Source organism: Chiroxiphia lanceolata, chromosome W (assembly GCF_009829145.1).
Source record: "Chiroxiphia lanceolata isolate bChiLan1 chromosome W, bChiLan1.pri, whole genome shotgun sequence".
NCBI classification, from domain to species: Eukaryota; Metazoa; Chordata; class Aves; order Passeriformes; family Pipridae; genus Chiroxiphia; species Chiroxiphia lanceolata.
The window spans coordinates 5,279,301-5,305,294 of record NC_045670.1 but is presented as its reverse complement, the minus strand read 5'-3'; the positions used below and the strand labels follow the sequence as shown (position 1 = coordinate 5,305,294).

The window sequence follows — 25,994 nt, the reverse complement described above, 5'->3', positions numbered from 1 at the left end:
CCGGAGTTAGCACTTCCCTGCCTACTCGGACTCCCGGCTCGCTATTGTTGCCATAGCAACAGAGTCCGGGGAGTAGTCGAAAACAGGGAAAGATACTTTTTGTAACAGCGAAAATGGGGGTTCCCAAAGGGAGCCCAGTGGGAATGGGCACAGTGCGGGAGGCCGAGTATGGCTCCTCCTCCCCCCGCCCGTTGGACTGGCTAACACGAAAGGGGGGGGGGGGGAGGGTGGAAGAAAAATTATCTCTTGGCCCCTGTGTGCTCTAGGTCTGTTTCAGGCTCATAGCCTGTGAATATTCCTGCCCTCTGTGCCCTGATTATTGAGCTCAGGGGGCTGTGGCAAAACCAAAAGGGGGGCCACTGTTTTGCTCTCAATGTGAACTAACAATGTAACAGAAGTTGACTGTTTGCAAAAAGTCTATTTCAGCAGACAGACCTGGAAACCATGCCACTCAGACTGAAAGTGATATGGATGGAAACAACTTTTGTGTAGAAGTGAATGAATGCTTTAAAAAGGGTGCTGGTTTAAAGGTAAACCAGCAGGGGAAATGAACTCAACTCAAAAGCGAGATTATAAGTCAGAATAACAATTTAATAAAATAATAAAATAAATACAATTATACAGACAAACAATTGGGTTTAACCCATAAAACCCAAATGTATAACCCAGCACCCTGGGGCATGAACAGAGTGGTGTTCGTTGGGCCCCCTGAGTCCAAAGTAAAAGGAGAGGGAAAACCTGTTGGTGAGAGTGCTGTTGCAGTCTGGTCAAGAGTGGTGGTCTCAGTCTGGTTGAGAGTGGTGGTCACAGTTCTTCTCTGGATCCCACGAGTGGTAAAAAAGTCCCAAGACTCCAAGATTATATATATCCTCAGATTCAGGCAGGAATGCCCAGTACCTCCCTCAGGGTGGAGAGTTCCACAATGGGTGTGAGGACAAGAGCATCCTCCGATCTCGCAGGCCTCTTAACACCCAGCTTATAGCCTGAGGAGTCAGGCGTGCTCTGGGCAGGTGGTGCAAATGGTCTATTGATAACAGTTTCTGGGAAATGGCATGGAAGGCTATAGAATACACAGGTTTGGGTTACACCCACACAGTGATGAACTGGTCCCAGCTGTTCTAACTAGGACAACAAGTGCAAGTGAGACAAGAGATTTGGACTGTAACAAGAATTTCTAAGATGAGGAAAAGCTTCTGTCATGGTTAGGAACTGTTGTAAGATCAGCCTATGATCTCCGAAGGTGGTGCATATATGAGAATCAGACTGCAATTTGAATAATACTGTCAGAACACTAGACAGTGCCATGATTATTGTATTTGTTTTGTTATCTTCTGTCTTCTGTTGCTTTTAGGCTTCTCTTACTGTTAGTTTAATTACAACAGAATTGAAAGCTTATATTGCTTTTTCTATACTGATTACTTTAAAGTATGCAATGTTCATATTTGTATATGTTCTGTCCCAGCAGTTAAACAGCATTTTGCGAACACCGTTTGGAATATCTGTGTCTCTTTGGGCTATTGCAGCTTGTGAAAGGGATTCCTCCCGAAGGGATGGTTTGGTGGGAAATTCACATAGGATTTCATGTGATTGTGAGATCAAATTTATCTACCTTATGTCTCTAAAATGCTTTGTCATCTAGTGTCATCTTGAAGTGTGTAAATGAAGAGTTTCACAGAAGAAAAGTCCTATGTTAGGACGGAAAGGGGGGTGAGAAGGTGGCTGCAGCACTGCAACAGCACTGGTTCTGTGGACCCTCTCATGGGACCCTGAGGCCTGGCTCACAGCTTGCCTGCAATCTTTCAGACAAACTGGTAACATTGTTGGGATGATTTGTTTAGATGGCTTAAATGGTTTGCTTAGATTGCTTCCTAGCTTTATTGTAATACAGCTGTTTTGTTGGTGTTCACATATACATGAGTGCACCTAACCTAGTACATGAGGGTGCTTTTATCTGTGGAGGCAAGAGGTACCTGCACTACCACTCCATGAGATAAAGATGACTGACTGCAGTCTGGGGCAGACTGTGGCAGGATGGCCTGTCCCCTGATAAGGCCTGGAATCTGTCCGGAGAGTGCAAACTCTCTGTGATGAATTGCTGTCACTGTCAGGGTGCTGTTTGGTGTTGCATCCAGACGCAGCCTGCTTCTGGTAAGCTCCTAACTGGCCTATAGATCTGTGACTGGCAGTTAAACACTTTATGTTATAAAAGCTCGAGTTCCTCTCATGCAGTCAAGATGCAGGAATTCCAAGATTTGGGGTTCCTGTGAGATTGTCATCAGAGAGTCACACTTCATTGACTCACAAAACACAAATAAACAGGGTTTGTCAAGAAACATCTATGATGTTGATTCAGGCCTTGTCTATGGCCTTATTAAAGATCCGCATACAATCCAAGGTGGAGAAACAACATGATCCCTATATTTCACATCAGGGAAGGTTAATTTGCAAATCGTTTAATGGTTTAGGCTCTGCTTTGCGGGAACTGCAGAGATGCATCGTGTCATCTAGACCTATGGAACTGGACACTCCTGTTCATTTGTTCCAGCCCAGAAACTGAGCCTATGCTAAACAGTGGGATTGAAACCCCTGCAAGCCAAACGGAAAGAACTATTTCAAGTTCTGCTGACCATCTCCATCGTGGTCAAAGTTGTTGGCAAAGAACCCTGGATTCGCTACCCAGAAGGAAGAAAGCCTCTGTTCCTGAGACAAGTGGAACAACAGAAACTGTTACAAACTGTTAAAATGATGTTTAAACTATTTTTTGTGTGTATTGCCTAATCCCACCGGTAACTATGAATTGGGTTTAAAACTAAACTTTACATTTGGCTTTAGTAGAAATGCATCCAATATTCTTCATGAAAGTGAGTGCTGGATTTGCACTATGGATTTGACTAAAATTTGGCAACAAGCTTATATTCTACATTGGGCAATTTCAGAGGATGTCTCATTAGGTTTACTTCATGGTTACCAAACTGGACCTGAATAAAACAACTGTGTATATTAGTGATATACATAGTGTTTGTGTAATACCTCATTGCATGAACCGGTGATGGTGTCGGTCATTCCTTTGGTATAATGGTAGGTATAAGTGGTAGAGATTGGACAACATTGAGTTTTGTCCATCTCTAAAGGAGGTACTGATGCCTCAGAGCTTTTTGGATTTTTTAACTTTTGTAGATTTTAGAAGTAGTTGTGTAGTAAATGTAGATTTTAATGTAGCTGTATTATATCCCTTACCCTTAATATAGTAGTTACACATACCCAACTCTGTTACCCCATTCCATATCAATCCCTCTAAATTCCGTTAGCGTGTTTAGTCTTCTTTTCAAGGTAGAATTGTAGAAAAGCCTGGACCAGAAGATATCACACAGACACAGTGACCTTCAAGCCCAGAACTTTGGAGGAGCTCCAAGGACTATACATGCTGCAAAGAAGATGAAGATGAGGAAGAAGGGGTCCCACATGCCCCCAGACCCAATTCCAGAAGGGGTGTGTCAGGGGGCAGAATGGGGCAGAACCAGGGGTGGACAGATATGGAATTGGATGGACCTTATTATAAAATCATAGAACCACTGTCTGGGAAGGGGTGTCGTGTATTCCTCTGGCCTCAGGCCTAATTAAAGGACCTACTCTCTTTATCTTATGCACTAAATTGGCTTGGAGTCTTTTCTCTCCGTGCTCTCTTAAGGCAACACCATAAAAGAAAGTAAGGTAAAGTGACCTGCACGAGAGATCCAGTTCTTGGGAATAAAATGGTAGAATGTACGTCATCACGTGCCCATGGATGTGGTGAACAAAATAGTATCTATGTCTCCACCAGCTAACAAGAAGGAAACACAAGCTTTCCTAGGCCTTGTGGGGTTCTGGCAGATGCACATTCCAGGTTACAGTCAGCTTGTGAGCCCCCTCTATCAAGTGACCTGGAAGAAGAACCATTTCAAGTGGGGCCTTGAGCAACAACAGGCCTTTGAACAGATCAAACAGGAGATAGCCCATGCAGTAGCTCTTGGGCCTGTTCGAACAGGACCAACTGTGCAAAATATCCTCTACACGGCAACTGGGGAGCATGGTTTCACCTGGAGCCTCTGGTGGAGAACACCAGGAGACACCGAAGGTCGACCATTAGGGTTTTGGAGCTGGGGTTATCGAGAATCAGAAGCCCACTATATGCCAACTGAAAAGGAGATATAGGGGGTTGGAGCCACCTCAGAAGTTGTTGGGACAGAAGCATGTCTCCTCCTGGCACTGCGTTTGCCCGTGCTACACTGGATGTTCAAAGGGAACATCCCCTCAGCACATCATGCAACCAGTGCTACATGGAGTAAGTGGGTAGCTTTGATTACACAAACCAAAATGGGAAAACCCAATTTCCCAGGAATCCTGAAAGAGATTATGGACTGGCCAGAAGGCAGAGATTTTGGAGCATTGCCTGAAGAGGTGACTCGTGCCCAAGAAGCACCACCATATAATGAGTTACCAGAAAACAAAAGAGGCTATGCTCTATTTACTGATGGATCTTGCTGTGTGGTAGGAAACCATCGGAGGTGGAAAGTTGCTGTGTGGAGTCCCATACGATGGGTTGTTGGAGCTGCTGAAGGAGAGGGTGAGTCAAACCAGTTTGCAGAAGTGAAAGCCATCCAACTAACCCCAGAGATTGCCGAACAATAAAAGTGGCCTGTGCTATACTTCTATACTGACTCCTGGATGGTGGCTAAAGCCCTATGGGGATGGCTACAGCAATGGAAGGAGATCAATTGGCAACATGGGGGTAAACCCATCTGGGCTGCTGCATTGTGGCAGGACATCGCTGCACGGGTGGAAAACATGACTCTGAAGGTGTGTCACATTGATGCTCACATGCCCAAAAGTCGTGCCACTGAAGAACATCAGACCACTGAGTAGGTGGATAAAGCTGCCAAGATTGGAATAGCCCAGGTAGTCTTGGACTGGGAGTGGAAGGGCAAGCTATTTATAGCCCGATGGGCCCATGAAACATCAGGACATCTAGGAAGAGATGAGACATACAGATGGGCTCGTGATCGAGGGGTGGACCTGACCATGGAGGCCATAACACAGGTTATTCATGAATGTGAAATGTGTGTGGCAATTAAGCGAGCCATGCGAGTAAAATCTCCCTGGAATAGAGGGAGGTGGCTGGATGTCATGTTTTGACCCTGGCCAGATGCCAGGGGCCTATTAAAACCACTCCACTACCCTCCCTCCTCCCCTCTGCAGCTGGACAGAGGAGAGAGGAAAAAAAAAAACCAGCAAAGGAATTTCATGAGTAGAGATAAGGATTGAAAGAAGGGAGTGTTAACAGGCAAAACAAACTCAGAGTGAGGATCAAACTTAAATTTATTACTAACAGAATAAGAGCTAAAGAGTGAGAAATAAAATAGTCTTAAAAACACCTTCCCCTTCCCCCTCCCCCTCCTTCTTTTCAGGTCTTCCCTCCTTCCCCCAGCAGTGCAGGGGGATGGGGAAAGGGGGGTTCGTTGTTGTTTGAGTCCATCCCTTGGGCAGCAGCTTTTTGCAGTTGGCTCTTTGCAGTCTGAAGGTCCTCCATAGTTTACAGGGGGACACCTGCGTTACTATGGTCTTCACCACAGGCTACGGGGGGGGGGTGTGTGTCTCTGCAACTGAGTCCTTCCCCTGCTTCTGTGGGGTCCCTCCCACAGGAGACAGTCCTTGATGAACCTCTCCAGTGTGAGTCTATCCACCCCTCGGGCAACAGTTCTTTCCAGTCTGTTGCCCCGTGGACGACTTCCCCAAGGGGGTGCAGTCCTTCATGGGTTGAGCTGTACCGATGTGGGTCTCCCACCGGGGCCACAAGTCCTACCCGGGAAAAACTTGCTTCAGCATGGGCTTCCCTCTCTACGGGCCACAGGTCTCCAGCAGGACTTCGCTCCATTTTGGGCCTCCCACAGGGGGTCAGAGATTCCTTCATGCATCCACCTGCTCCAGTATGGACTCCTCCATAGGCTGCAGGAGGGTTTCTGCACCCCAATGTTTCTTCATGGGCTGCAGGGGCTTCAGCTCTAAGTCTTTGCCCTGCTTCTCAGGGAGAGGGGGGAAGGTCCCCCCACCTTCCCCCCCCCTCTGGCTGCACCGACCTTGGTGACTGCTTGTTCTCCCAGACTGGAATTTCTTCTGTGCAACAACCTTCTTTTCCCCTGTTCTTAAATATGTTATCACAGAAGCACACCTCATTGGCTCAGCCTTGGCCAGTAGCAGGAAATCCCTCCTGGAGCTGGCTGTCATTGGCTTTTCATAGGACAGTGAAAGCGTCTAGTAGCTTCTAACAGAAGTCACCCTCCTGCTACTAAAACCCAGCCACAGGTTAAACCCGTGACACTGGATTTCCAATATGGTGAGGCCTGGCAAATTGACTACATTGGACCACTGCCACGAACAGGCCAGGGCAAGAGCTACATAATCACCATGGTGGAAACAATGACTGGTTGGCCAGAAACATATCCTGTAAACCAGACCACTGCTCGAAACACCATCTTAGGTCTTGAGGGGCACATTCTGTGGCAACATGTGATCCCAGAGAGAATTGAATAAGATAATGGGACTCACTTTCAGAATAATCTTATAAGCTCTTGGGAAAAGAAACATGGCATCAAGTGGATCTATCACATCCCTTATCACCCATAAGCCTCTGGGAAGATTGAGAGGTATAATGAACTGTTGAAAACTATGTTAAGAGCATTAGGTAATGGAACATGGAAGCATTGGGAGGCAAATTTAGCTGAAGCCACTTGGCTGGTCAACACTAGGGGATCTGCCAATCGTCCTGGTCCTGCCCAAACAAAACCCCTACACACTGTGGGAGGGGATAAAGTCCCAGTACTACACATGGAGAAGTGGCTGGGGAAGTCAGTGTATGTTTCTCCACCCATGAGAAAAGGTAAACCCATCCGTGGGATTGTCTTTGCTCAGGGACCAGGGTGTACCTGGTGGGTAATGGGGGAAGATGGGGATACCTGGTGTATGTCTCAAGGAGATTTAACCTTGGGGGAAAAATAATCTGTGTTCTAAGTTGTATGTTGCAGGAAGTGAAATAGCAGGACAATGAAGAGCGAATTCTGCAAGGAGCAAGGAGAGAGTGACAATGACCTGAACTGGGATAGTATTGGCTCCCAATGATTGATTGTGTTACTTCTCCTGCCCTGAGTACCCATCCCACTGGAATGGAGCCCAAGATCTGGAGGGGTGGAAGAAAGCCATCAAATGGGAAGAAATAATATCTATCTGTGAAAGCATGAGAAATAGTCAGAATATATATATATATATTATATGGGATCTGAGTATGACGCAAATGGTATGGAGTAAGGGGTGGAGATTGTATTGGGTCTGACTGAGATGGAGTTCATTTCCCCATAGCAACCCTCTCAGTGATGTGCTTTGCATTGGTAGCTAGAAGGGTGTTGATAACAGACCAGTGTTTTGGCTACTGCTGAGTACAGCATCAGCACTGTAACATTCCTTCTGGGAGGGGACACGAGTAGGCCAGCTGACCCAAACAAACCAAAGGGATATTCCATACCATATGATGTCAGCTCAGATATAAAAGCTAAGGAAAGAAATAGGAAGGGGGGCATTCATTATTTCCAATGACTGCCTGCTAAGAAACCATTACCCGTGCTGAAGCCCTGCCTCTCCGGAAAGTGGCTGGACATCACTGCTGATGGGAAGTAGAGAATAAACGTTATTTTTTGCTTAGCTTTTGTGCACACAAGCTTTTGCTTTGCTTTTGCACACACAAGCTTTTGCTTTGCTTTTGCCTTGCTTTTGCCTTAATAAACTGCCTTATCTCAACCCACGAGTTGTTTTCCATCTTACTCTCTCTCCCCTGTCCAGCTCTGAAAGGGAGTGATAGAGCAGCTGGGTGGGCACCTGGCATCCAGACAAGATCAACCCACCACACAGGTCAATATGGGCTCACCTGTTTGTCAAGTGATGTCTTTCCTCAGATTGCATAGATTATTGAATGATAGCAATTTGGTGGTTATTTCTGGCTCTCAGTCCACCAATGGCGAGGGTCCAGCCTCCCCATCGTCATCCACCAGGCAAAATGATTTGGTCTTGTATTTTCTCTTTTGGACAGGGGCAACTTCTACTGACTTGGGTTGCCCTTCTGGCTTAACTACAACCTGAGTGGCCATGCTGTGTATTATTTTGTTTCCTTTCCTTTCCCCCTGAAGGTGCTGTACCATACCAAGCAACATTCGGTAGGCAGTGGTCAGGGCCCAGCATGTTGCAGTAAGCTGCCCCTCTCTGGAGTTGACACAGCATTTTCCTTCACATATCTTATCACTTTAACAGTGTCCTGAAGTTGTTCAGGGGAGAACTTCCAGACCATTGGAGGAGAGAAGTTCTCTAAAATCTGACCTGTGTCCTCCCCCATTACAAGACATTCAAGTTAATCCACCCCTGGACACCTTTCCTAGAGATCTTGGTCCTGTCTCCAAACACGAGGTAGACCATATCAAGGAAACCTGGCAGATATAGTAACAAGATTATGCTATCCCTAGCATCCAGAGGGAATTCAACCTTTTCAAAAACAGTTGCAGCAGACCTGAAGGAGAAAGGGGTGAAAGGCTGGGAAAAATCACACCCCCCCGTTCCCTTACCAGGGCTGGGTGCCATTATCAATAAAACCCCAGAGGTAGCAACTGAGGCCAGGGCACATAGACAGTCCTGAATACACGTTCCAAATGAAACTCATGTGTTGCTTATTAATATAATAAGTAAATAAATTACACAAACCCGACTAGCTTCTTGGGGGTGCACAGCCAAATCCATTTATTCAAATAAAACAACACCTTTTATTATGGGTTCAAAATAACACATGACTCTCTTGACCAACCACCAAGAGCATCTCACTGCCCATGTGCGTGGGAGTACTTAGTAACTACATTTCCCAGGGTGCTGTTTGGCACCCATTCTGAAACCTGACTCCTACACTCATGGTCTTTGAGTTTGGCACATTATAAATTGAGGTAACAAAATAGAACGTCAACAAAGCTATCTTGGTTCTTTTTCCTGGTCTGAAAATAAAATTAGATAGGCCAATATATATACAGGGTTAGATGCCACACCAACATGAGTAGATTGAGCAGCATGCTGTCTAGGGGTTCTATACCCAATAGACAAATAAGTTGTTCAAAATTGTTATTTTTTCTCTTCTTTCTCTAAAGCCCTATGTTGGGCACCAAATGTTGTCTTGGTTTAAAGACAAATATTAGGAGACGGAACTCCAATAAGAAGCACTCCTCTCCCCTTTTGTAGAGGGACAAAAAAGCCAAGGAGGTTATAAATGAAAAAAAAACAGTTCACTAAAAGGAAATAGCGTAACTACAAAGACACAGAGAAAATGGTTTATGCACAAAGAGGGGAATCCACTGCCCACGTGGCCACCTAGGAAAAAAAGAGGAAACAAAATGACGGAGGGTTTTTTCCAGCAGTGCAGGGAGTGGTGATGGCAGTGGCACTTGATTGGCAGCCACAGCACAGGTGTTGGCAGAGGTTATGCAGGTTGTCCCTCTGCAGCCCATGGAATATCCTACACCAGAACAGGTGGATGTTCCTTGAAGGAAGCTGTGGACCTGTGGAAAGCCAGTGCTGGAGTTGGGTTCTGGAAGGACCTGTGGCCCCATGGGGAAATCAAGATGGAACAGTCTGTTCCTGAGGGTCTGCAACCCATGGAAAGGAGCCATGCTGGAGCAGTTCATGAAGAACTGCAGCCCATGGCAAGGACCCACATTGGAGAAGTTTCTGAAAGACTGTCTCCCATGGGAAGGACTTCCCACTGGACCAGATGAAGAGCACAAGGAGGGAGTGGAAGAGACAATGTATGATGATCTGACCACATCCTCCATCTCCCATTCCCCTGCATTGCTCAGGGGTAGGAGATAGAGAAGCTGGGAGTGAAGCTGAGTCCAGGAAGAAGGTGTGGGGGGGAAATGTGTTTTAGATTTGTTCTTATTTCTCATTACCATATTGTCTGTTTAATAGGCAATAAATTTAATTAATTTCTCCAAGTTGAGTATGTTTTGCCCATGATGGTAATTGCTGAGTGATCTCCCTGTCCTTATCTTGAAATATGAGCTTTTCGTCATGTTTTCTTCCCCTGTCCAGTTGAAGTCAAGGAGTGACAGAGTGACTTTGTGGGCACCTAGAAGCCAGTCAGGGCAACCTATTACACTGGCATTTCATCATAGAAGGTTATCAGGTTGGTTAATCGTGACTTCCCCTTGATGAAACCATGCTGGCTACTCCTGATTATTTTCTTGTCCTTGATGTGCCTGGAAATGATTTCCAGGATTAGTTGCTCCATTACCTTCACAGGAATCAAGGTGAGGCTGACCACAGAATCACAGAATACGCTGAGTTGGAAGGGATCCACAAGGATCCCTGAGTCCAACTCCTGGCCCTGCACAGGACCATCCCCGAGAGTCACACCATGTGCCTGAGAGTATCCTCCAAATGCTTCCTGAACTCTGTCAGGCTTGGTGCTGTGACCACTTCCCTAAGGAGCCTGTTCCAGCACCCAACCACCTTCTGAGTGAAGAACCATTTTCCTAATATCTAACCTAAGCCTTCCCTGTCACAACTTCAGGCCATTCCCTTTGGGTTCTGTCACTGGTCACCACAGAGAAGAGATCAGTGTCTACCCATCCTCTTCCTCTCACGAGAAAGTTGTAGACTGCAATGAGGTCTCCTTTCAGTCTCCTCCAGGCTGAACAGACCAAGTGGCCTCAGCTGCTCCTCATATGACTTCCCCTCAAGGCCCTTCACCATCTTTGTTGCCCTCCTTTGGACACTCTCTAATAGCTTAATATCTTTCTTATATTGCAGTGACCAAAACTGCACACAGTGTTCAAGGTGAGGCTGCACCAGTGCAGAGTAGAAAGGGACAATGACCTCTCTGAACTGGCTGGTGATGCTTTGCCTGATGCACCCCAGGACATGGTTGGCCCTCCTGGCTGCCAGGGCCCACTGCTGACTCATATTCAACTTGCTGTCAACCAGGACCCCCAGGTCCCTTTCCACGGCACTGCTTCCCAGCATCTCATTCCCCAGTCTGTAAGTACATCTGGTGTTGGCCCATCCCAGGTGCAGAATCCAGCACTTCCCCTTGTTGAACTTCATATGGTTGGTGATTGCCCAGTCCTCTAATTTGCTGAGGTCTCCCCGCAGGGCCTCTCTGCCTTTGAGGGAGTCAACAACTCCTCCCAGTTTTGTGACATCTGCAAACTTGCCTAAGTATCTGTCAGAGACTGAAACAGTTAATGATTTATGCATTCTAAGAGACTTCTGCAGGCTTTTGACTTTCTGATGGGCAACTGGGCCCATCCCCCCCCCCTCCTCCAGTGCAGCAAGCCCCGAAAAGGCGGGAAGAGCCAAGGCGGGAAGAGCCGAGTTAACTCCGCGCCAAAAAGGGGGACACCAACCTATGAAAACAATTCCCCGCCCTAGGGGAGGTGCAAAGGATATGGATTTTGACTGGTGACTTTGGGGTTTTGGCGGGGTTTTTGCTTTTCCTTCTCCCCCCACCACCTGCGGACCAAGACATCGCTGGATCCAGTGGGCGGTGATTATCTCATCTTCTTTTTTTTTCTTGCTCTCCCTTACTCTTACCCTGTCTTTCTCTCCCCTATGCATTTTTCTCCTCCCCAGAAAGGTTATGACAGCACCCAAAATGTTAACATACCTACTGATGCGGAATTGTTAAAATAAATCTTGTCAATATATGTTTTCAGACACCGATTATTTAGTGTCGCTTCGCTTTAATCCACCCCAAAGGAATTATTGATAAAACCTGGGTTACCCCCTCCCCCTTCTTTTCCTGGGGCGGGTCGTAACATTTCTTTGGCGCAGCGAGCAGGGTCCTTTGGATGTGGTGGAGTAATCGGTGTATTCTAAAAGTGATGCCGAGGGCGAGTCAAATGGTGACTATCCCTTCGCTGTAAAATTATAGTGAGAATTTTTCTCCTCTCGGTGTGACCCGGGCACATCAGACCTGTTGAAAGGTTTCCTGGTGTGGCCTGGACCTGTTGAAAGGTTCTCTGGTACCTGGACCTGTTGAAAGGTTTTCCAGGAGAGAGTCAAACCAGCCCTCAGAGGGTTAAGGAGGAGAAAGACATTAACCTAAGCTGGGTTAATGACTGAGGCAAAGGGGATGACACCCCAGGTTGAGCTATATGGGGATTATTCCCTCCTGATAGTTATCCTTGGTTTAGAACTGGTTTTTGTGGGTGCTGTCTTAGGCGTGTTCCTTAGAGCAGTGCAAAAGCAAAAATCAGCTATTCAGAAATCCGTAAGTGAAGTGATAAAATCTTTCCAAGAGTCAATGAGAACTTTGCAGGACCAGCTAGAAAAAGAGGCTATTCAAAAATCTACCGGTGAGGTGATAAGATCTCTTCAAGAGTCAATGAAGGCATTACAGGAGCAATTAGGAAAAGAACGCCTGCAGTTAACTGCTGAGCGTCAGGCACTCCAAAGAGAGAGAGAGATTAACTCATTGCTTCGGTCAGCCCTACAAGATGAGGAGGAACAAAATGAAAGGCTTAAAAAGATACTGGAAATGAAAAATTGTGAATTGCGGGATATTAATTCAAAATACCTTAAACCGGTAGATGTTAACAAATCCCTGTACCCCTCTGGGGAATTAGAAGAGTTGAAGCAAAGTTACCCAGAGGACGAGGTAATACATATGCGTCCCCTCATTAAAACCGAAACCACTGGCCAGGGGGCAGATCGGCAAACTACCACACGAATTACCCCGTACACGGGGGAAGCACTGGCCAAAATTCAGGAAAAATACAGTCGTAAGGCCAGTGAATCAGAGACTGAATATGTGTGGAGAGTATCCCTTACAGGAGGGGATCGGATTTTGTTAAGTGAAGATGAGGCCAGAGGATTTTGGGGCCCAGGGGTCTTCCTGACCACAAATGATAACCGAGCACCGTGGCCGCTGACCCAGAGAGCTGCCTACTGGGCAGGCGGGTTAGATCCTATCGAAAGGGGAGATCCTCACACAATTAAAACCCCCACAATTGGCCACATTGTCGAAAGCGTACAAAAAGCTGCATGCCTCCAATTAATCCATACAAGATTGTTGGACTCGCAGCGGCATTCCCCTATGGAACTCGAAGCGGATCCACAAAGATTTCCCGCCCTGATAAGAGGTCTGCCTGATGCACTAAAAACTCATGCTAAACAACTACAAGAGCGCATAATGACAACCCCCAGGCCCAGAAGAAGGGGTGCTCCACTGGGGATGACCTGGTTAGAGGTAGCCCAAGAATTGGTAACTACTGGTCGACAGTTGGGGGTCTCTGATACAAGTAGTGTTAAGCAAAAAACAGATATCAGAAGGGTAGGAGAGATCCGAAAACCACCTTTGCCAGGTAGTCGTCAGCAAAATGCGACACCTGGTGAGCGAACAAGGTACAGTTTGTGGGTGGAGGGTATCGAGAAAGGAATTCCTCGAGAAGTGATGGATAAATTACCCACAGCTAATTTGGAACACTTGATAAAGCAGTGGGATAAGATCAAAAAGCATGAATCACCCCCTGGGGGCAACCCTCCCCAGGAATCCAACACTATGGTTCCCTCAGCCCCACCAGAAATCAATTTAACCAATCCCGAGTTGGGAAACGGGACACACCGCTCCCAGTAAGTGAGCCGGGGTGCGGTCAGTGAGTTTACATGAGAAGGCTCACAGAAAACAACCAGGGAGATATGGTGATCACTTTTCCTCTCGGCCCTTTTAAATCTTTGGTTACATTTGTGGTGGACACGGGTGCACAGGTCTCAGCACTCCAAACTGAAGCTGCTACCCAGTGTGGCATTAAGCCAGACAAAAAAAAAATATGGGTAACTGATGCCTTTGGCAAATCCCAACCCCAATACACTGCTCGAGTAAAATGCTGGTTACCGGGAGATGAGACAGCCACAGAAACTATCATGATTGTGGGGCCACTACCAGCTAACATCCTGGGGTTAGATCTTTTAAAAGGGAGGGCCTGGACAGATGCCAAAGGGAGAGAATGGGTGTTTGGTCTCCCATCCCTCTCTGTCCGTCTGTTACAAACCGCTCCAAGTCTGCCTCCTTCCAAAATAACAAATGTAAAACCCTACCCACTTCCTTTAGGGGCACGTGAGGGAATTGCTCCAGTAATTGCAGAACTGCAAGAGCAAGGAGTGGTTGTCCCTACACACTCACCATACAATTCGCCGATATGGCCTGTTCGCAAACCTAATGGAAATTGGAGGCTTACAGTAGATTATCGACGTCTCAACTCTAACAGTGGCCCCCTGACAGCTGCAGTACCTAACATAGCTGAGCTGATTGCTACAATTCAGGAGCAGGCCCATCCAGTTCTTGCAACTATTGATGTCAAAGATATGTTTTTTATGGTTCCCTTACAGGAGGCAGACCGAGATCGTTTTGCTTTTACCTGGGAGGGTAACCAATATACCTTTACTCGTCTACCTCAGGGATACCGACACTCCCCTACCCTGGCCCATCATGCACTCGCACAGGAGCTGGCTCAAATTACTCCTGAAGAGGGAACTAAAGTATATCAGTATATTGATGATATATTAATTGGTGGCTCTGATGTCATACCAGTGAGCCAAACCCAGAAAAATATTATCACTCACCTAGAAAGTCTGGGGCTCCAAATTCCCACAGAAAAGGTACAGCTTGCCTCCTCTGAAGTAAAATTCCTAGGTATATGGTGGAAAGGAGGAGCAGTGTGCATCCCTCCTGAAACCTTAAACACCCTAGAGCAAGTAAAGATGCCAGAGAGTAAAAGAGAGCTCCAGCATGTTTTGGGTTTGCTGGCTTTTTGGAGAAAACATGTGCCAGATTTCTCCATTATCGCTCGTCCCCTGTATGACCTGACACGAAAAAAAGCAACATGGGAGTGGACCCCCATGCATGAAGAAGCCCTAAAATTACTAATCTTTGAAGCTAGTGTATACCAAACTCTGGGGCCCATACATCCCACAGATCCACTCCAAGTTGAATGGGGATTTGCAATCCACAGTCTGTCCATACATATGTGGCAGCGGGGACCTGAAGGTCCCACTCGCCCCATTGGTTTTCATTCTCGCAGCCTAAAAGATGCTGAAAAACGATACTCTGCTTGGGAAAAAGGCCTGTTTGTGGTCTGTTTAGCCCTGCAGGAAGCAGAGAAGACAATTCGACACCAATCAATCATCCTGCGAGGGCCTTTTAAGGTTTTAAAGCCAGTGATATCTGGAACCCCCCCTCCTGCAGGGGTAGCTCAGAGAGAAACAGTCCGGAGATGGTATGCACAAATTGATCATTACTATCACTCTCGTCAAATAACTGAAGGAGCTCCAAAAATACTCCAAATACAAGAACAATCTTGTAAGCTACCTGATTCAAACCCTCCTCCTTCCTGTATAAAACCTGCTCCCGCTTTTGAACCTCACTTAAAAATGTTTGGTTTACAGATGCTTCTGCCAGACGAGAAGGAAAAGTGTGGAAATATCGAGCTGTGGCCCTACATGTTGATTCAGGGAACAGGGTAGTGACAGAAGGAGAAGGGAGTGCTCAGGTCGGGGAGTTAGTAGCAGTATGGAGTGTATTTACCAGAGAAGCAGACACTGAAGGAGACACATACATTTACACAGATTCCTATGCAGTATTCAAAGGATGTACAGAGTGGCTCCCTTTTTGGGAACAAAATCAATGGGAAGTGAATCAAGTATCAGTGTGGCAACAAGAAAAATGGAAAGAGATTCTAAACATTGCTAGACAAAAAACATTCCTTGTAGGATGGGTTGCTGCACACCAAACAGATAACAACCCCGCTCATCTGTTAAACAATCAAGTAGACTCACTGACACGGTTAGCTAAGATAACAATAGAGGGAGAGGGACAAAATTGGGAGCGTCTGTTAGAATGGTTACATGTAAAAAGAGATCACTCAGGAAACAGAGATCTGTTTAAAGAAGCAATCAGTAGAGGGTGGCCAGTTACCAGGGAACTGTGCAACACAGTGATCTCTGCCTGTAGTCTATGCCGCACCAGGTTGAAAGATCATGATCCACTGAAAGATCCACCCCTGCACCTGAGGGATAACAAGGGATTGTGGGATACCTGGCAGGTAGACTACATCGGTCCTTTCAGAATTTCTTATGGAAAACAATACATCCTGGTTGGGGTAGAGATAATATCAGGACTAACCTTGGCTGAAGCTGTGCGACGAGCCACAGGAGAGAATACTGTGAAAACTCTAAAACTCTGGTTCAGTTATCTACCCAAACCAAAGTCTATCCAATCAGACAATGGGAGCCATTTCACTGCCGGGGTGGTACAAGAATGGGCCCGAGAAGAGGGAATTCAATGGATCTTCCACACTCCATATTATCCACAAGCAAATGGTATTGTGGAACGTACCAATGGGCTCCTAAAGCGAGCCATAAAACCTCATAACCCTGAATGGGCCTCCAGAGTTTCTGATGCAGTAACCAAAATCAATAGCCGATGGGGAATAAATGGTTGCCCTCGAATTACAGCATTCTGCCCCGAACCTCCCACTATTGTACTGAGGGAAAACAAAAGTAAAGATCCTGTAAAACCACTCCATTATCCAGGCCAACCTGTATTAGTAAATCTACCCTCTGTGGGACAGGTGCCACTCACTCTAAAAACCCCGGTTAACCCTCATACATGGGTAGCCACAGATGCTCATGAGAAGGACCATCGAATAAACACTCGATGGATTGTTCCTTCTTTTTAACAATCGGTCCGCAATGGGCCAGATTTGTTCCTTTTGCAGAAACCTACCAGCAGAAGAGATCACACCACATGATACCGATAAAGCCTTCTACTGCTGCTATCATTAGTTCTCATTATCCTGCGACAACATGAAGTGACAACAGAACTGAAGAGTTATACTGGTTTTTTGGGTTTTTCTGTACCACATTGGTTGTCTGCATGAGTTTTATCTTAAAAATGTTATGATCCTAATAGTTTTGAACCTACCACAAACATTGTGTTTGTGTTCCCCTAATCCCAAAATTACTTGTATTAAGGATTGTTTAACTTGTTTGTGTAGTTTTCTGAGATGTATTGTTAGTTTAATTTTTGCCAAGTTTATTTGTCCTTTTTAAATATCTAAACTCAACCAAATATAACCTGGGAGTTAGTACAAGTATTCATGCATATTTGAAATCATACAAATATGTATTATATACATTAGCCTTCTACCTTGAGAGGCATGAATTTCATATTTGGTTAAATTTAACAAATAGAACTAAATTTAAGCCCAAGAGAACATAAGAAAGCCTTTTACCAGCTCCCAAGTAACTCAATGTTTTTGATGTATAATTTCAAGTATGTGTATATGTTTGTAACCTTATTAATGTTAAGAAATTTGATTGTAGCCCATTACTCACCCTGATTACTCACGGAGTGGAGAGAGAGTAGCTAATACAAATTAGTTTACTATTTTATTATAAAGTTTTTTTTTGAGAGAGGAGAATTGTGGTGCTTTGGGGCTATCTCTTCCTTTCCTTTACTCTTCTGTCTTCCTGTCCACTATACGAGAAGCACCGCCCACAAAGAAGATTCACAGAGAAGAAAAAAAAAATCATTGAATGCATAAATCACGGGGTGGTGTCAGAGACTGAAACAGTTAATGATTTATGCATTCTAAGAGACTTCTGCAGGCTTTTGACTTTCTGATGGGCAACTGGGCCCATCCCCCCCCCCTCCTCCAGTGCAGCAAGCCCCGAAAAGGCGGGAAGAGCCAAGGCGGGAAGAGCCGAGTTAACTCCGCGCCAAAAAGGGGGACACCAACCTATGAAAACAATTCCCCGCCCTAGGGGAGGTGCAAAGGATATGGATTTTGACTGGTGACTTTGGGGTTTTGGCGGGGTTTTTGCTTTTCCTTCTCCCCCCACCACCTGCGGACCAAGACATCGCTGGATCCAGTGGGCGGTGATTATCTCATCTTCTTTTTTTTTCTTGCTCTCCCTTACTCTTACCCTGTCTTTCTCTCCCCTATGCATTTTTCTCCTCCCCAGAAAGGTTATGACAGCACCCAAAATGTTAACATACCTACTGATGCGGAATTGTTAAAATAAATCTTGTCAATATATGTTTTCAGACACCAATTATTTAGTGTCGCTTCGCTTTAATCCACCCCAAAGGAATTATTGATAAAACCTGGGTTACCCCCTCCCCCTTCTTTTCCTGGGGCGGGTCGTAACAGTATCCCTTCCAGTCCTGAATCAAAGTAATTTATGAAGATGTTGAAGAGCATTGCTTTCCTCCAGTCTTCAGGTACTTCACCCAGTGGTCATGATCAAAGATAATCAAGAGTGGCCTAGCAATATCAGGCTTAGCACTTGTGTATGCATCCCATCAGGGTAAAATGTAATCTGAAAATTACCGTTTTACATATTACCTTCTTAAAATGAGATTTTCTACTTATTGAGAAGTACAACTGCATAATTGCAACTAATAAACTGTTTTAAAATTATTTGTTGTTTTCTTGCCATATAAATGCTACAGATGTACATACAAACAATAGCTAAAGTAGCATGTGGATTCTCTGATAAATTTGTTTTGTTCTTTTTCCTTGTGAACAGATAACAATATGAGCTGAGGTTTTTAAAAATAATTTATCCAATGGAATGTTCTCAAATAGAGGAAATATACACTACTTACTACATTTTTTGTTTATTAATATATACTTAAGTGAATAACAGAAGTTCACACTGAACCATGTCAATAGGATGTATCTGATTAAAACAATAAGCTGTTCTAACTTAGTTGATAAGAGTGAGAAATACCACTGTTTTGAAAGCATTATTTCCTAAACACTCTAGTGACTGACATGCTGAGGAAACAATCAGGAAAAGTATTCTGACCAGGAAAGAACTGAAGGCCATTCAAGTTCTTTCTATAATTAATTTTTTTCTGGACTTTGTTCACATCACCAAAAAAAAATGTAAGTTTGTAACCTACTTCTTTTTCTTTGGCGTGTCCACTGTCCTATGTTGCTTTTAGACAACATGAAGAAAATTTTCAACAAATGGATTTTAATCCTGTACAGGGCCTGACTAGGACAGAGTTAATTTTCTTCATAGTGGATCATATGGTGCTGTGGTTTAGAAATGGTTTGAAATTGGCCCCCCTGAGAGGCTGGAGGGGCTCAGAGGTGATTGGGTGCCAGGGCAGTGTTCCCTGGAGAACCAATCACCACTCATGTTGTTAGCTTCTGCTCAAAATCATATATCATAGCACCGGAAGCTGTTGGCAAGTTCTGTCTTGGTTGTTTTGCTGTTAGTGTCTGCTGTGTGTTGGTGGACAAGGCCAGGGGGTGGTTGGGCTCCCTCTCTTCCCCTCCGGGGGGGGAGAGGGGAGCCCTGCGACCCCCCAACTCAGCCTTTGGCTAGAGTCAGCATTTGGAGTGTGTGCTGTGAAAGAAGAATTTCACAGCACCTGAGGTAAGAGGGAGGAGGCTAGACCTTCTTTCCCCCCCCCTGCAGCTGCGGGACGCTTGGGACAGTGCATAACTGAACCGAGCTGCCTGTGGCCAAGGTTAGGGGGCTTTTTCCCCCCCACTGCATTTAGGCTTGTGGGGGGTGGATTTTAAGGCTCAGCACTTGAACAGAGCCAAGTGGACGGGCTGATAAATCAGGTCGGTGCTCGGGAGAAGAATCCCAGGCGAAATTGGAGGCTAGCCAAGAGCTCAGGAATTGCCTGCCGAAGCTGACCGGGGGCAGCTGAGAACTGATGTGGAGGAATTAAGATTCCAGAATGTAGACGCTTGATAAGCTACACTGCAGCAGCCTACGAACCGAGGTGAAACACCGAGAGGGAGAAATCACCAGCAGCAGAAGAGCAAGGACTCAAAGCTATCTTCTTGGACTTCGTGAGGAAAGACTTCAACAACAACTGCTGGAACTTGGTGAGGGGGGAGTGTTCAGGAGCCCAGAACACTCCCACGGCAGACTGTGTTACATATCAGCCTTGAAAAGCTGTTCCTGGACTAAAGTTAAAAGGAGGGGCTTGAAAGGACTGATTGATAGAAATGTAATATAATATATATAGAGAGAGTTGCCTTTAGTTTGTATAGTATTTATTTGTGTAAATAAATGTATATACTTCCCCCTTCCCCTCCAGAAGCCTCTGGCCTGAAAGTTTCTCTCCAGTGTTAGGATAAATTGTGGGAAGGGGTGGGGGAAAGCCTAAAAATTGGATTTTAGATTTCTTCTAATGTGGCTCAAACTGCCACAGCGATCAAAACGGTACTGATAACACACTAATGTTATAGCTGTTGCTGAACAATGTTTGCACAGTATCTCTGTTTCTCACTCTGCCCCCCCAATAAATAGATTGGGAGTGCGCAATAGACTGGGAGGGGACACAACTGAGCAGATGACCCAAACTAACCTAAGAGGTAGGTAAGATGAATTATTATTGTCTCTAGTTAGAACAACACAGGTTGTAACATTCCTTATCTGCCTTTAAGTGGTAACAGGTGCAACATTATTCTCTGTAGTGTCCAAAAAACACTGTAAAAAACAAACACTAATTGTAAAAATCAAAGAAATCGCTTTCAGTCTCGTTTATGTAACATAAACAAGGGAAATATCACAACAGTATTATGAGGTTGATCTTATGGCAAATAGGATTTGACCATTGTGCTGGTTTAAAGGTAAACCGGCAGGAGAAATGAACCCAACTCCAAAGAGATTATAAGTCAGAGCTACAATTTAATAAAAATAATACCATAAATACAATTATATGGACAAACAATTGGTTTAACCCACAAAATCCAGATGTATAACCCAGCACCCTGGGGCACGAACAGAGTGGTGTTCATTGGTCCCCGAGCTGAGCCCCATGTGGTCCCCCTGAGTCCAGAGTAAAAGGAGAGGGAAAACCTGTTGGTGCGTGTGCTGGTCCCAGTTCGGTTGAGAGCGGTGATCGCAGTCTGGTTGAGAGTGCTCTTGCAGTCTGGTTGAGGGTAGTGATCGCAGTCTGGTTGAAAGTGGTGGTCACAGTGTGGTCGAGGGTGGTGGTTGCAGTCCAGTCGAGGTTCTGGTCCTCCTCTGGATCTGATGAATGGCACCAGAAGTCTCAAGACCCCAAGATTATATACCCTCAGGTTCAGGCAGGAATGCCCAGTACCTCCCCCAGGGCAGCTGCTGCAAATGGTCTATTGTTAACAGTTTCTGGGAAATGACATGGAGGGTGTAGAATACACAGTTTGGGTTACACCCACACAGTGATGAACTGGTCCCAGCTTTTCTAACTGGAATGTTATCCACTCCTTATTCTGTCTCTGGAACTGAGAGATTTCTCTGAACAATTTTTCCTGCACTCTGTAGGCCTTGCTTGTCATGGAAGTGACAAGCTGTATTGTTTATACTTATAGGCTGTGTGAAAATATGTGATGTTTATACTTGTTAGCTGTGTGTCTAATTATAAGGTTTGAGAACATAATATGTTTATAGTAAGAAAACCTTGAGAACCTAGAGATAAAAGTACACCTGCAGATTTAGAAAACCCCTAAAAGCAGATTAATTAGAAAGAGGTTTCTGTGTCAAGAATGATTTCAGGTCGCATGGACAGAGCCTCAGATCCAATAAACTGAGAGTATGAAATGCGTGCACAAACTGAGCTATCCAATCATCTTGTTGTGAGCATGTACCCTGAGCAAACTAAACTGTATAAAAGTTAACTGATTTAAATAATAAATTGGACGTTGCTTTGATCATGTTGATTGTGTTGCTATGTCTCTGAACCTCCTCATCCATATCTGGCGCCTGAACAGGGACTTCCTCTTTGTCGAGTTCCGAGGGACGAAAGGTGAATAGAAGGACGTGGGAGAAGCAGCCATTACAGGTGGCATGTCCCCCGGCGCTACAAGAAAAAAATCTGCATGCAGTCCAAAAGAAATCTTGCCCTGATCAGGTGAGTCGGCTGAAGAAAGGAGAATGGGGTCTGCTCTTTCAAAAGAAGAAGAGGTAGTGCAAACGCTCCTTTATTTTATTTTCTCTGAGAGAGATTCTAATCATGACGAAAAAGCCCTTAAAGGGTTACTAATCCCCACAGTTAAAACTGCCTTTGAGGTATCCATTTGGGACGCTATAAAGGAACAGTTAGGGGAAAAGATCACAAAAAGATTTGACGAAGCAGCTCGCTATTTTACATTGTGGCAGCTGCTGACTGAAACAGAACAATTTCTAAGGACTGAGAGGCAAGTTACAGCTTTAGCCTATGCTGCATTAGCAAGCAGCGAAACTGAAAGCAAAGAGAGCGAGTCATCAGCTTTTATTCATTCTGTCAACAACCGTGTTGCCGGTGAGTTTCAAAGTGCAGGCTTCTGCCCGACCGTCAGCAAGCGGTCCCAGCAGCAGTTCATCCTTAGCCCTGGAGAATTCCAAAGTGCAGGACACCAGGGAGGCCACTGCTAGCTGCGCCTTCCCTCGTGGCGAGCTCTCCATCGCCCCCCCCCGCCGCCACTTTTCCCGTTGCTGCTTCTAAAGTTGTTACCGCGCCACCTCCTAAAGCCGTGCCCGGCGCCGTCCTGCTACTGCGTGGAGCCGCTCCCCCCCGCCGCTCCCCTGCCCGCGTCGAGCCCCGGCCAACAGTCCCGAGCTGATGGAGCCCCCCCCGGTGCCACCTTGGCCAGGAGCCGCCGCCGCCGCCGCTTGCCCATCTGCGAACGTGACTGTTGCCACCGCGAACCCCGCGCCGCGCCCTGCCAGCCCCACCGCCGCTGCCTGCCGCGACCCCGCCTCCGCCATAGCCCACGTTGACCGACCACTGTCGCACCCTGATTGACATCATCACTGCGCGACACTGACCCCGACCCGCCGAACCCAGCAAGAGACACTCTCGGTAAGAAGAAACTCCATTTGGGGAGGGGGGAAGGGGCCACGAACCAACGCACTCCCGTGTCGCTTATCTACCGTTGCTGCCGTCTGCCCCCCCGTTCCTGGGTTCGACATCGAACTACGAGAACAGACAGAGAGACTCAAAGAACCGAGTGCAGCTGTAAGAAAAGCTTTGCAAACATCTGTGGCAGAACAGAAGTTAAAGCGACAAGAGTTTTCTGCACCTCCTCTGCCATTGCCAGCTCCCTATATCCCCATACAGGAGTAGGTTTCCCCAAGCCTTTTTTTTTTCTGTCGCTTCCACCACCTCCTCAAACTCTATTTCAGGGTGGGGGGAGGGAGTGAAACCGTGCTGGAGAGATCTGTAAATCTGCTGTTTGGGAGATCAGGGGCTGGCGAGAGTAGAAGAGTCTGGAGCACAGATAGAAAGAGATTCTGTAAGATGCTATGATAAAGTTTAGTTGTTAACTCCTAACGCATTTCCAGTTATAACAGATGCGGGAGACAATAGAAGCTATTAAACATTAAATTAGAAGATGCTAAAAGAAGCTAAATCTATGATTACTCAGTATGGGTTGAGATCGAGTTATATTACATCTGTGTTACAGCATTTTAAGAATAAGTATTATCTCCGATAATAAGGATCTTTTTTTTCTTTCTATTTTTCTCTTAGCTCTTTAAACTTTATCTGAGATTCTAGTTAGTAGCAAGAATGCTTGTATAAACTAGAAACACTGAAGTCTGTAAGAGTCTGTACTGTTCCTTGCACTGCAGTATTCTAGATTTTTTTAGTTTGTAATGATCTTTAACTATTTGAGAAAACTTTGAAGTTCTTGGACCCCTAGAAGTTACAGCACTATTGATTGAGAGAGTTTAAACATAAAAAATGTTCCCTGAATGCTTACCTTATTTGTATGCTCATTTGAGTTAAGAAAACTGAAAAAGGATTTTTTGAATTTAGGCAGATGAAACATTTTATAAGAAAAGCAAATACTGTTGCAACCCAGAGCAAATGTTACCGAGTATGACACATGCAAAATATGTCCTTTTTCAATGAGAAGGAGTAGAAATTATAGACTCACTCTTACATTATCTTTGTGCTGACTGTTCACAGTAACACAGTAAGCAGCACAAAACTCTCACTAAACACCTATAAACTCCGTCTTGTGTATCACATCTTATGCATTTCAAGCAAACTTTATCTAGAAATAGAAACTCTTACTGAGCTTTCTTTATTGGCTTCTATTTTCTTTATTTAACCTAATTGAAAGCTGCTTTAAAATGCATTGATGACATCATCATTTGGATAAGATTCTGGACTGATGGTTCTAGGATCCAAACTTTTGAAATCAATGAAAGTTCTTTTTGAAGCAGGAAATTACCTTTTCTTGCAACTTTTTTCTTAATTTAAAATTGCTTATTTGCATTCTAGAGATTTTAAGCAGAGAATGCTCAGTATTCCTTTTGATTTTACACTCACAAATGCTATGTATCACATTTTGAATGAGACATTGAAATTTTAGAGTTGCTGAGAGTAATTGAGGCTGTAGAAAAAACGTTTTTTTTACAGTGTAATCAGATATGATTTTTATCAGTTTTTCAATCCTGTAGTTTCATTTTTTCACTGGATGGTTCCTCAGCTTTAACAAATCCTATTGTTTATAGTTAAGATCAATTGAAGTTCTGGAGTTTTATTATACATCCCAAAGCAACTATTGATACATACTTTCTTTTGCAAATCGCATTTAACTGTAGACCTAAGTGATCTATAGGAATTCTTTTCTTTTTACCCATGTATCTTATTTTGTACTTATTAACTATCTGTACTTTTCAACTAAAACGACTTTTGTAACACAGCTGTGAGTTGTAATCAGAAAAGCAATACAAGCAGTACATGATGATAAGACAGCTCCACCTTTTACTACAGTACAACAGGAGCTAACAGAACCATTTGGGAAATTTATCGGTTGCATCATGTAATTAATACCCATCCTGACCCAGATGAGAATATGAAAGTAGAATTTTTGATCATGTTAACCTATAATTTTATCAGAATTGTTAGTAGTATGTAGATAGTACGTAGCATACTCTATTATGAAATAGAACTGTTATAGATTTTTTGTTATTAGCACAAAGGTATTAAGTAAAGATATTGATAATTCAAGAATTTTTAACACACTTTTGCACAAAGAAAAGAGGGCAGAAGGATATCAGTTCTCCTCTATTGACCTGCAAAAGTGTTTCATGTGTTTGTCTTTTGCACACAGGTGTTCTCTGGTTATCTGCATGATGGATGAAGCCTTGGTAAGAAGCTGGTTCTTCAGAACAAGGTTGATGTTGTTCCTGCAGGTGACTGTGACACCAGAAGTTGTTGTAGCTAACAGTCTCTTCAATATTATTAAAGTACAATTTTTTAATACTTTTAAGGCACATAATTTTAGAAGTTAAGAGGTATATAAGTTATAGAGGGTAAGAATTTAAGTATAATGTATTGTATGACCTTTAGATTGCTCACTAGGTATTGGTAAAAGAAAGTTTATCTATCTGGTTAATTTTATCTGTTTAATTAAGAAGCTTTAACATTATAAGGTACTAGAGAATAATTATGGTTTCTTAGTTCATAAGGCACAGTGACGTGGAATTCAAAAGTATGTCTGTGTGAAAGTTTGTTTGATGGTGGCCACCGTGTGAAAGTGAATGAATGAAAGCATATGTATGTATGTGTGTGAATATATGAACAAATACACAAACAACTTTGGACACAAACACCTTAAATAAAAACAGAAGACACATAACCCTAAGTTGAATGGAGTTCCATTTGCAGAAGTGTTTTTAGATTGAATAAAAGCTTTCAAGAATAAACCCTATATTTAGAATCATCTTTAAGCACAGAGTTAAGAGCACAAACTTTGAGATCAATAGGTTGTTAAGTTTGTTAATGGTAGTAGTATTACTATATGTAATTGTGTTTGTTAACATGTTATAAGTATGATGAAGAATGTTGCAGGAATGCAGTAAAAATTGTTCAAAGCAGATAATGAAGATAATGAAACACCTGCAAATTTAGTAAAACCCTAAAAGCA

At 44.5% G+C, this 25,994-nt stretch overlaps 1 protein-coding gene across 1 annotated transcript; it reads left to right on the top strand.

Annotated features, from left to right (window-relative positions):
* Positions 1–12,190: 12,190 nt before the first annotated feature.
* Positions 12,191–13,693, top strand: LOC116779977. Its single transcript, XM_032674480.1, has one exon. The coding sequence runs from the start codon at positions 12,191–12,193 to the stop codon at positions 13,691–13,693; it is 1,503 nt and encodes a 500-aa protein (XP_032530371.1).
* Positions 13,694–25,994: the final 12,301 nt, after the last annotated feature.